General features: G+C 43.9%; 1 protein-coding gene across 1 annotated transcript in view; it reads right to left on the reverse strand.

Moving 5' to 3' along the window:
• The window catches only part of LOC117338592 (L-fucose kinase-like), a 95,602-nt gene that overhangs the window by 26,426 nt on the left and 56,326 nt on the right, over window positions 1-12,850 (reverse strand). Inside the window, exons 14-19 of the mRNA XM_033899950.1 lie at window positions 7,053-7,154; window positions 5,619-5,749; window positions 4,409-4,486; window positions 3,782-3,918; window positions 3,427-3,578; window positions 2,574-2,720 (exon numbers count right to left, since the gene is read on the reverse strand). Coding sequence (XP_033755841.1) covers window positions 2,574-2,720; window positions 3,427-3,578; window positions 3,782-3,918; window positions 4,409-4,486; window positions 5,619-5,749; window positions 7,053-7,154 — 747 coding nt within the window. The remainder of the gene's footprint in view (window positions 1-2,573; window positions 2,721-3,426; window positions 3,579-3,781; window positions 3,919-4,408; window positions 4,487-5,618; window positions 5,750-7,052; window positions 7,155-12,850) is intronic.

Here is a 12,850-nt window from a genome sequence, read left to right on the forward strand (position 1 = left end):
GTACAAGGAATGGTACAAGGGATGGTACAAGGTATGGTACAAGAGATAGTACAAGGTATGGTACAAGGGATGGTACAAGGGATGGTACAAGGTATGGTACAGGGGACGGTACAAGGTATGGTACAAGGGATGGTACAATGTATGGTAGACGAGATGGTACAAGGGATGGTACAATGGATGGTACAAGGTATGGTACAATGTATGGTACAATGGATGGTACAAGGGATGGTACAATGTATGGTAGACGAGATGGTACAAGGGATGGTATAAGGGATGTTACAAGGGATGGTACAAGGTATGGTACAAGGTATGGTACAAGAGATGGTACAAGGGATGGTACAAGGGATGGCACAAGGTATGGTACAAGGGATGGTACAAGGTATGGTACAATGGATGGTACAAGGGATGGTACAAAGTATGGTAGACGAGATGGTACAAGGGATGGTATAAGGGATGTTACAAGGGATGGTACAAGGTATGGTACAAGGTATGGTACAAGAGATGGTACAAGGGATGGTACAAGGGATGGTACAAGGTATGGTACAAGGGATGGTACAAGGTATGGTACAAGGGATGGTACAAGGTATGGTACAAGGTATGGTACAAGAGATGGTACAAGGGATGGTACAAGGGATGGTACAAGGTATGGTACAAGGAATGGTACAAGGGATGGTACAAGGATGGTACAAGAGATGGTACAAGGTATGGTACAAGGGATGGTACAAGGGATGGTACAAGGGACGGTACGAGAGACGGTACAATGGATGGTACAAGAGATGGTACAAGGGATGGTACAAGGTATAGTACAAGGGATGGTACAATGGATGGTACAATGGATGGTACAAGGGATGGTACAAGGGATGGTACAAGGGATGGTACAATGTATGGTAGACGAGATGGTACAAGGTATGGTATAAGGGATGTTACAAGGGATGGTACAAGGTATGGTATAAGGGATGTTACAAGGGATGGTACAAGGTATGGTACAAGGTATGGTACAAGAGATGGTACAAGGGATGGTACAAGGGATGGTACAAGGTATGGTACAAGGGATGGTACAAGGTATGGTACAATGTATGGTACAATGGATGGTACAAGGGATGGTACAATGTATGGTAGACGAGATGGTACAAGGGATGGTATAAGGGATGTTACAAGGGATGGTACAAGGTATGGTACAAGGTATGGTACAAGAGATGGTACAAGGGATGGTACAAGGGATGGTACAAGGTATGGTACAAGGGATGGTACAAGGTATGGTACAATGTATGGTACAATGGATGGTACAAGGGATGGTACAATGTATGGTAGACGAGATGGTACAAGGGATGGTATAAGGGATGTTACAAGGGATGGTACAAGGGATGGTACAATGTATGGTAGACGAGATGGTACAAGGGATGTTACAAGGGATGGTACAAGGTATGGTACAAGGTATGGTACAAGGGATGGTACAAGGGATGGTACAAGGGATGGTACAAGGGACGGTACGAGAGACGGTACAATGGATGGTACAAGAGATGGTACAAGGGATGGTACAAGGTATAGTACAAGGGATGGTACAATGGATGGTACAATGGATGGTACAATGGATGGTACAAGGGATGGTACAAGGGATGGTACAAGGGATGGTACAAGGGATGGTACAATGTATGGTAGACGAGATGGTACAAGGGATGGTATAAGGGATGTTACAAGGGATGGTACAAGGTATGGTACAAGGTATGGTACAAGAGATGGTACAAGGGATGGTACAAGGGATGGTACAAGGTATGGTACAAGGGATGGTACAAGGTATGGTACAATGTATGGTACAATGGATGGTACAAGGGATGGTACAATGTATGGTAGACGAGATGGTACAAGGGATGGTATAAGGGATGTTACAAGGGATGGTACAAGGTATGGTACAAGGTATGGTACAAGAGATGGTACAAGGGATGGTACAAGGGATGGTACAAGGGATGGTACAAGGTATGGTACAATGGATGGTACAAGGGATGGTACAATGTATGGTAGACGAGATGGTACAAGGGATGGTATAAGGGATGTTACAAGGGATGGTACAAGGGATGGTACAATGTATGGTAGACGAGATGGTACAAGGGATGGTATAAGGGATGTTACAAGGGATGGTACAAGGTATGGTACAAGGTATGGTACAAGGGATGGTACAAGGGATGGTACAAGGGACGGTACGAGAGACGGTACAATGGATGGTACAAGAGATGGTACAAGGGATGGTACAAGGTATAGTACAAGGGATGGTACAATGGATGGTACAATGGATGGTACAAGGGATGGTACAAGGGATGGTACAAGGTATGGTGCATGGTATGGTACAAGGGATGGTACAAGGGATGGTACAAGGGATGGTACACAAGATGGTACACTACAAGTGCAATGTAGTTATGGATAACACTTGTCATGAAATTATTAACACATGTTACATTCTAATGTGCGCTCTTTAATATATTCTCTGAGGAACTAATGTGTTGAAGCCTGATATATACAATATCATACCATGTATGTAAGACCTCAGGGTAAAATTGAGACAACCAGGCAACATTTACCTCCTTCGCTGTCATAACTGCCTGCCGAATGAGGATGGCAGCTGCTCCTTCATAATGCCTGGCTGCCCTGGTCAACAAATCTGGTCGTCCCAGCCAGCTGGCACGGATCTGTGCTAGAGCATCAACTCCCCCAGTTAGGTTACCTTTCTGTGGACAGAATAACTAGAATAAGCTTGTGAAACATGTATACCCTGCTTATGCTTTGATGGGAATTGAGCTACACACAAAATCTTGTCAAAATTTGAAAAAAAAAGAAAACTCCTTTATAAATGTACATCATTCATATTTTACCCTAAAAAATCATGCAAAAAAGTTTAAATATCACTATCAGGGACAAAAACATTTTTCACCTTTAATCAATTTAAGGCAGGGGCATAAAAACCAATGTGAGAAGAGATATTTATTGAAAGTTTTCCATTGAATAGTAAAAGAGTTATAGCGAGTTATGGCGAATTAGTTTTTAAGCCTGTCAGATGCTGTGGTAGTCATCTTGGTTGACCGATCGATAAAAAAGGTTCTTTGCACATGGATCCCCTTACCATGATGAATGCTTGTGTTCATAAATCTGCCTATGAAGTATTGAATTAATCTGTTAAAAATTACTGAAGTTATTGAAGGGAAACCAATGCCCGCCTGCCGTCCCAAAGGGACATAACTTTCAGAAATGAGGAGGTAACTCAACCTCATATAGATTAAGCACATCTACAAGATATAAGGATAATTTATTGCCAGCAAGTTTCGTTGAAATTATCTCAGTAGTTTAGGAGGAGTAGATGGTACATTGTTGTGTCTACAGACAGACAAATGGATGACCTGATTCCAGTATACCCTCCACCTAACTTTGTAAACTCACCTCCAGTTTGTGGAAGGCCCTGGCCCAAGACTTGTTGGCAGCAGGTCCACTTCTCAGGCCTCCTTTGGTAGTGGCCATACACCCTAGTACATCAGCGATGTTGGCTAAGGTACGGGCTGCAATACCTGGTGACCCCTGACACTCCTTAGCCACTACAGTAAGGAAAGGGAGTAACATCAAGGGGACACTATCTTATCTAAACCATACAAATCATATACTCCTTTGGAACATCAAAAGTATACTCATTAAGATACACGACACACAGGACAGTCTAATATAAGTAGATATATGTGTGTATTTAATGACATGAAGAGAATTTTAACATTTTAACAATTAAAAACAGTATGTTCCTGACCTTGGTCCAGTGTTAACAGGATCTCCTGGGAGAACCCATCTATGTGGGCACTGTTGTAGATGGAGCGGAAACCATAATGACTGCTCTGTAATAGGTCACGCCGAATGTGGATTTTACTCACATTGTAAAACAAAGTCCTGGGGAAAATATATTTAAAATATATTATAATTGGTTGACTTACATTACATATACAGTAGATCAACTTACAACATTGTAAAACAAAGTCCTGGAGAAAATATATTTAAAATATATCATAATTGGTTGACTTACACTACATATACAGAAGATCAACTTACAACATTGTAAAACAAAGTCCTGGAGACAATGTATATAAATATATTATAATTGGTTGACTTGCATTACATATACAGTAGATCAACTTAAAAAAACTTCTCTTTTTTTTTTGTCTGTTTCTCACACTTTGAGCCACTACCTCAGACCAATTTAGCTTAATATCTAACCATGTCAAAGTCGATCAGTTAATTTCTCACTTGAACTAGACTTTCAGTTGTACATCATACATGTAATAGTCCAATGTCATCAGAATTGTGCTAAGAACAATCAGACATAACTCTTTCATCTTTTTTAACAGTAAATAAATTAATAAGAACCAAAGCCACAAGTTACTTTTTCCAGCGGAGCTCCTCCTCCATATTGACACAGGATAGGATTTCATTGAGTGAGAGCCTCCATGATGATCGCCACCTATGACAGTAAAAATGTTTGACATGTGAGGTGTCCTGCTGGGTATCCTCGGCAGTGTGATTCAATGAGGTAGCATTAAAAAGTTGCCATCAGTTCTACACTATCACAAGTACACAAACACAAACATACCGCAGGCTCCAGTAACATAAACTCACCACATACCGTATTTGACCTAATAAGGGTGCAGGGCGTGGGTAATTGACAGTGGGGGCGCCCTTATTAAGATTAGTTATTCTGAAGTTTTATGAAACAGACTATACCTTATAGCAGAATACCCAAGGCTTAGGGAATGGTAAAATATTCAGTCATAAAAATATTCCAGATGAAGATATCTGTTCATTATCATATATTAAGCTTAAACATCACTTGAATATTCCTGTAAACTTGTAAACCATGCCAGCTGATCTTTAGACCAGAGAACGTGTGTTTATTTAAGTTCAAATGGAACTCTTGTGTGTTCTATTTATAGACAAAGGTGATTTCCCAGATCATATCAGACATCGTTTTCTTTGACCTAATAATTGATTCACAATGTCTTTTACTAGCTTTCTGTTCTGAACAAAAGTTATTTATCAACAAGAATGAAGTCTTTTACTTTATCTTCAAATAAAGATGGTAAGATATTATTTGTAAATATGTGTTTAGTTTCAGGTGCTCTTTGCACTGACATGTCATCTGTAGGAATAGACAAAATATGGGGAAAACTTGTGTTCCAGTTACTTAATTTGCTGAAGAAAACACATAAAGTAGCAAAAGATTTCATATGAATTATTACTTTTGAACACCATTTTGACACTCAGTCAAAGATTTATTTCCTTGAAAAAAAGGTAGGGGCGCCCTTATTAGGTCAAATATGGTACATTTTGTACACAGGGGAGGCCTCCCTTAACTGACCTAAGCTGCTGATAGGATGATAAACAATACACAGGGGAGGCCGTCCTTAAATGAGCCAAACTGCTGATAGGACGATAAACAATACACAGGGGAGGCCGTCCTTAACTGACCTACACTACTGATAGGACATTAAATAAGCCATACTGGGGTTATACTGGACATTATATCGTGACAGTACTGGACAAAGACTACCATGCAATAAGTATACTGCATGGACATTTTATCCTGAAACACACACCTGCGTATGATAGATTGGTCTGGATCCTCTAACTCCCCGTGCAGCCATGAGATATCTTCCAAACCGAGTTCTTCTGATGAGTGGAACACTGGGAACAGTCTGGCACTCAGTACATTCTGGTTATCATTGTCCTGAATACACAATATTACACTCTTTATTAATCTCTATGTAATAAAAATATTTTACTTTGTAATGATTCTATCAATTTTTGATACACAACCATATAAGATAATAAAACGCAATTTGCAGGAATGACCAACTACATGATTGGAATTGTCTACACATCCTCACAGAAGATAAGGTAAGGATAATGGTGCCACTCAAGAATCCTATTATAGTGCAAGCTCACTGAATTACCACAACCTGGAGAAGGCAGCAGGACGTGCCATCCAGTCACATGGGCTGACAAGGCAGCAGGATGTGCCACCCAGTCACATGTACTGAGAAGGCAGCAGGATGTGCCACCTAGTCACATAGGCCGACATGGCAGCAGGATGTGCTACCTAGTCACATGGGCCGACAAGGCAGTGAAGTGCCACTCAGTCACATGAACTGACAAGCCAGCAGGATGTGCCACCTAGTCACATGGGCTGACAAGACAGCGGGATGTGCCACTCAGTCACATGTGCAGAAAAGGCAGCAGGACATGCCACCCAGTCACATGGGCTGACAAGGCAGCAGGACGTGCCACCCAGTCACATGGGCTGACAAGGCAGTGACGTGCCACCCAGTCACATGGGCTGACAAGGCAGTGAACGGCCACTCAGTCACATGGGCTGACAAGGCAGCAGGATATGCCACCTAGTCACATGAGCTGACAAGCCAGCGGGATGTGCCACTCAGTCACATGTGCAGACAAGGCAGCAGGACGTGCCACCCAGTCACATGGGCTGACAAGGCAGTGACGTGCCACTCAGTCACATGGGCTAACAAGGCAGTGACGTGCCACCCAGTCACATGGGCTGACAAGGCAGTGACGTGCCACCCAGTAACATGGGATGACAAGGTAGCAGGACGTGCCACCTAGTCACATGGGCTGACAAGCCAACAGGATGTGCCACCCAGTCACATGTGCAGACAAGGCAGCAGGACATGCCACCCAGTCACATGGGCTGACAAGGCAGCAGGACATGCTACCCAGTCACATGGGCTGACAAGGCAGCAGAACGTGCCACCCAGTCACATGTACTGACAAGGCAGCAGGACATGCCACCCAGTCACATGGGCTGACAAGGCAGCAGAACGTGCCACCCAGTCACATGTACTGACAAGGCAGCAGGACATGCCACCCAGTCACATGGGCTGACAAGGCAGCAGGACGTGCCACTTAGTCACATGGGCTGACAAGGCAGTGACATGTGGATTCCTGATTTTGATGTCACAATCATCACTTTAATGACACACCTACAGTCAGGTGGTCAAAACACAACTCACCACATCAGGTCCCCAAAGATCCTCCTTCACGATTCCCGTCAGGTTGAGGAAAACTACCCAGGGGTTGTTACAGAACGTTGTTGTGCTCTTGTACATAGGGGCCTGTGAAAATAAACATAAGGAGGCTGTAATTATAATCATAGGGGTCAATAAATATATACCATAGAGACATGTATATACAAGAGGCCCAGATAGCCTGTATTGCTCATCTGATTGGATTTGACCAAACGTCGAAATAATGTTCGTGTTCAATTTGTTAATATCTATATTTGTTGATGTCAAACAATGCTATATATGGTTATGGGGTTGGGATCTCAACGGTTTCAAAATTTTAACCAAGAAACTAAGACCCTAGGGGTGGGAAAAGACACCAGAGCCTATTTTAAAATCATAATTGTGTTGATCTCTTTATGCCCAACAATGCTATACATGGTTATAGGGTGGGGATCCCAATGGTTTCAAAGATATATAAAAAAAACTAAGTCCTTAGGGGTGGGGAAAGACCCCAGGGCCTATATCTATAACAGGATTGTGGGGAAAGACCCCAGGGCCTATATCTATAACAGGATTGTGGGGTTAGACCCCAGGGCCTATATCTATAACAGGATTGTGGGGTTAGACCCCAGGGCCTATATCTATAACAGGATTGTGGGGTTAGACCCCAGGGCCTATATCTATAACAGGATTGTGGGGAAGACCCCAGGGCCTATATCTATAACAGGGTTGTGGGGAAAGACCCCAGGGCCTATATCTATAACAGGATTGTGGGGAAAGACCCCAGGGCCTATATCTATAACAGGGTTGTGGGGAAAGACCCCAGGGCCTATATCTATAACAGGATTGTGGGGAAAGACCCCAGGGCCTATATCTATAACAGGATTGTGGGGAAAGACCCCAGGGCCTATATCTATAACAGGATTGTGGGGAAAGACCCCAGGGCCTATATATATAACAGGGTTGTGGGGAAAGACCCCAGGGCCTATATCTATAACAGGGTTGTGGGGAAAGACCCCAGGGCATATATCTATAACAGGATTGTGCTTATCTCTTGATGTCCAGCAATGTTATACATGTATATGGTTAATGGGTGGGGATCTCAAGGGTTTAAACTGGCAGCAATTTAAAGGATCTAGCTCAATATCCACTATTGGGCTCTAACCCTCCAGGCCCCAGGGAGCCACACCCACCATTTACACAACATTAGATCACATTTGCCCAATGATGCTCTAGATCAAATTTCATCAAAATACATTCAGGCGTTCAGGACTTGTAGCGGTTTAAAGGATTTAACTCAATTTCCCCTATTGGGCTCCACCCCCCACCTCAGAGGTCTGTATATATAAAACATAGAGGTCTGTATATATAAACCATAGAGGCCTGTATATATAAACCATAGAGGTCTGTATATATAAACCATAGAGGTCTATAAATATAAACCATAGAGACCTGTATATATAAACCATAGAGGCCTGTATATATAAACCATAGAGGTCTGTATATATAAACCATAGAGGTCTGTATATATTAACCATAGAGGCCTGTATATATAAACCATAGAGGTCTGTATATATAAACCATAGAGGTCTATAAATATAAACCATAGAGGCCTGTATATATAAACCATAGAGGCCTGTATATATAAACCATAGAGGCCTGTATATATAAACCATAGAGGCCTGTATATATAAACCATAGAGGCCTGTATATATAAACCATAAAGTATAGAGGCCTGTATATATAAACCATAGAGGCCTGTATATATAAACCATAGAGGTATGTATATATAAACCATAGAGGCCTGTATATATAAACCATAGAGGCCTGTATATATAAACCATAAACCATAGAGGCCTGTATATATAAACCATAGAGGCCTGTATATATAAACCATATAGGCCTGTATATATAAACCATATAGACCTGTATATATAAACCATAGATATTTTGGTTTACTTAATCTGCTTAGAGGTTATAGCCATCAAATTACTATAGTCATATAATTGTGATATTAAAGTTTAACATACAAAACACTGGGATCTGCTGTCTCTTGGTATATATACTATATACTATACTGTTCCTGACTATCATCAGATGTCTGTCAGGGTGATGGTACCTACCTCTACTGTTACTGACTGTCATCAGATGTCTGTCAGGGTGGTGGTACCTACCTCTACTGTTCCTGACTGTCATCAGATGTCTGTCAGGGTGGTGGTACCTACCTCTACTGTTACTATCATCAGATGTCTGTCAGGGTGGTGGTACCTACCTCTACTGTTACTGTCATCAGATGTCTGTCAGGGTGATGGTACCTACCTCTACTGTTACTGACTGTCATCAGATGTCTGTCAGGGTGATGGTACCTACCTCTACTGTTACTGACTGTCATCAGATGTCTGTCAGGGTGGTGGTACCTACCTCTACTGTTACTATCATCAGATGTCTGTCAGGGTGGTGGTACCTACCTCTACTGTTACTGACTGTCATCAGATGTCTGTCAGGGTGGTGGTACCTACCTCTACTGTTCCTGACTGTCATCAGATGTCTGTCAGGGTGGTGGTACCTACCTCTACTGTTACTGACTGTCATCAGATGTCTGTCAGGGTGGTGGTACATACCTCTACTGTTACTGACTGTCATCAGATGTCTGTCAGGGTGGTGGTACCTACCTCTACTGTTACTGACTGTCATCAGATGTCTGTCAGGGTGGTGGTACCTACCTCTACTGTTACTGACTGTCATCAGATGTCTGTCAGGGTGGTGGTACCTACCTCTACTGTTACTGACTGTCATCAGATGTCTGTCAGGGTGGTGGTACCTACCTCTACTGTTACTGTCATCAGATGTCTGTCAGGGTGGTGGTACCTACCTCTACTGTTCCTGACTATCATCAGATGTCTGTCAGGGTGATGGTACCTACCTCTACTGTTACTGACTGTCATCAGATGTCTGTCAGGGTGGTGGTACCTACCTCTACTGTTCCTGACTGTCATCAGATGTCTGTCAGGGTGGTGGTACCTACCTCTACTGTTACTATCATCAGATGTCTGTCAGGGTGGTGGTACCTACCTCTACTGTTACTGTCATCAGATGTCTGTCAGGGTGATGGTACCTACCTCTACTGTTACTGACTGTCATCAGATGTCTGTCAGGGTGGTGGTACCTACCTCTACTGTTACTATCATCAGATGTCTGTCAGGGTGGTGGTACCTACCTCTACTGTTACTGACTGTCATCAGATGTCTGTCAGGGTGGTGGTACCTACCTCTACTGTTCCTGACTGTCATCAGATGTCTGTCAGGGTGGTGGTACCTACCTCTACTGTTACTGACTGTCATCAGATGTCTGTCAGGGTGGTGGTACATACCTCTACTGTTACTGACTGTCATCAGATGTCTGTCAGGGTGGTGGTACCTACCTCTACTGTTACTGACTGTCATCAGATGTCTGTCAGGGTGGTGGTACCTACCTCTACTGTTACTGACTGTCATCAGATGTCTGTCAGGGTGGTGGTACCTACCTCTACTGTTACTGACTGTCATCAGATGTCTGTCAGGGTGGTGGTACCTACCTCTACTGTTACTGTCATCAGATGTCTGTCAGGGTGGTGGTACCTACCTCTACTGTTACTGTCATCAGATGTCTGTCAGGGTGATGGTACCTACCTCTACTGTTACTGACTGTCATCAGATGTCTGTCAGGGTGGTGGTACCTACCTCTACTGTTCCTGTCATCAGATGTCTGTCAGGGTGGTGGTACCTACCTCTACTGTTCCTGTCATCAGATGTCTGTCAGGGTGGTGGTACCTACCTCTACTGTTACTGTCATCAGATGTCTGTCAGGGTGGTGGTACCTACCTCTACTGTTACTGACTGTCATCAGATGTCTGTCAGGGTGATGGTACCTACCTCTACTGTTACTGTCATCAGATGTCTGTCAGGGTGATGGTACCTACCTCTACTGTTACTGTCATCAGATGTCTGTCAGGGTGATGGTACCTACCTCTACTGTTACTGACTGTCATCAGATGTCTGTCAGGGTGGTGGTACCTACCTCTACTGTTACTGACTGTCATCAGATGTCTGTCAGGGTGGTGGTACCTACCTCTACTGTTCCTGTCATCAGATGTCTGTCAGGGTGGTGGTACCTACCTCTACTGTTACTGTCATCAGATGTCTGTCAGGGTGGTGGTACCTACCTCTACTGTTACTGACTGTCATCAGATGTCTGTCAGGGTGGTGGTACCTACCTCTACTGTTCCTGTCATCAGATGTCTGTCAGGGTGGTGGTACCTACCTCTACTGTTACTGTCATCAGATGTCTGTCAGGGTGGTGGTACCTACCTCTACTGTTACTGACTGTCATCAGATGTCTGTCAGGGTGGTGGTACCTACCTCTACTGTTACTGACTGTCATCAGATGTCTGTCAGGGTGGTGGTACCTACCTCTACTGTTACTGACTGTCATCAGATGTCTGTCAGGGTGGTGGTACCTACCTCTACTGTTACTGTCATCAGATGTCTGTCAGGGTGATGGTACCTACCTCTACTGTTCCTGACTGTCATCAGATGTCTGTCAGGGTGGTGGTACCTACCTCTACTGTTCCTGACTATCATCAGATGTCTGTCAGGGTGGTGGTACCTACCTCTACTGTTACTGACTGTCATCAGATGTCTGTCAGGGTGGTGGTACCTACCTCTACTGTTCCTGACTGTCATCAGATGTCTGTCAGGGTGGTGGTACCTACCTCTACTGTTCCTGACTGTCATCAGATGTCTGTCAGGGTGGTGGTACCTACCTCTACTGTTACTGACTGTCATCAGATGTCTGTCAGGGTGGTGGTACCTACCTCTACTGTTACTGACTGTCATCAGATGTCTGTCAGGGTGGTGGTACCTACCTCTACTGTTACTGACTGTCATCAGATGTCTGTCAGGGTGGTGGTACCTACCTCTACTGTTCCTGACTGTCATCAGATGTCTGTCAGGGTGGTGGTACCTACCTCTACTGTTACTGACTGTCATCAGATGTCTGTCAGGGTGGTGGTACCTACCTCTACTGTTCCTGACTATCATCAGATGTCTGTCAGGGTGGTGGTACCTACCTCTACTGTTACTGACTGTCATCAGATGTCTGTCAGGGTGATGGTACCTACCTCTACTGTTACTGACTGTCATCAGATGTCTGTCAGGGTGGGGGTACCTACCTCTACTGTTAATGTCATCAGATGTCTGTCAGGGTGATGGTACCTACCTCTAATGTTCCTGACTGTCATCAGATGTCTGTCAGGGTGGTGGTACCTACCTCTACTGTTACTGACTGTCATCAGATGTCTGTCAGGGTGGTGGTACCTACCTCTACTGTTACTGTCATCAGATGTCTGTCAGGGTGGTGGTACCTACCTCTACTGTTACTGACTGTCATCAGATGTCTGTCAGGGTGATGGTACCTACCTCTACTGTTACTGTCATCAGATGTCTGTCAGGGTGGTGGTACCTACCTCTACTGTTACTGTCATCAGATGTCTGTCAGGGTGGTGGTACCTACCTCTACTGTTACTGACTGTCATCAGATGTCTGTCAGGGTGGTGGTACCTACCTCTACTGTTCCTGACTGTCATCAGATGTCTGTCAGGGTGGTGGTACCTACCTCTACTGTTACTGACTGTCATCAGATGTCTGTCAGGGTGGTGGTACCTACCTCTACTGTTACTGACTGTCATCAGATGTCTGTCAGGGTGATGGTACCTACCTCTACTGTTCCTGACTGTCATCAGATGTCTGTCAGGGTGATGGTACCTA

The sequence above is a fragment of the Pecten maximus genome, chromosome 11, assembly GCF_902652985.1.
Source record: "Pecten maximus chromosome 11, xPecMax1.1, whole genome shotgun sequence".
Taxonomy (NCBI): Eukaryota; Metazoa; Mollusca; class Bivalvia; order Pectinida; family Pectinidae; genus Pecten; species Pecten maximus.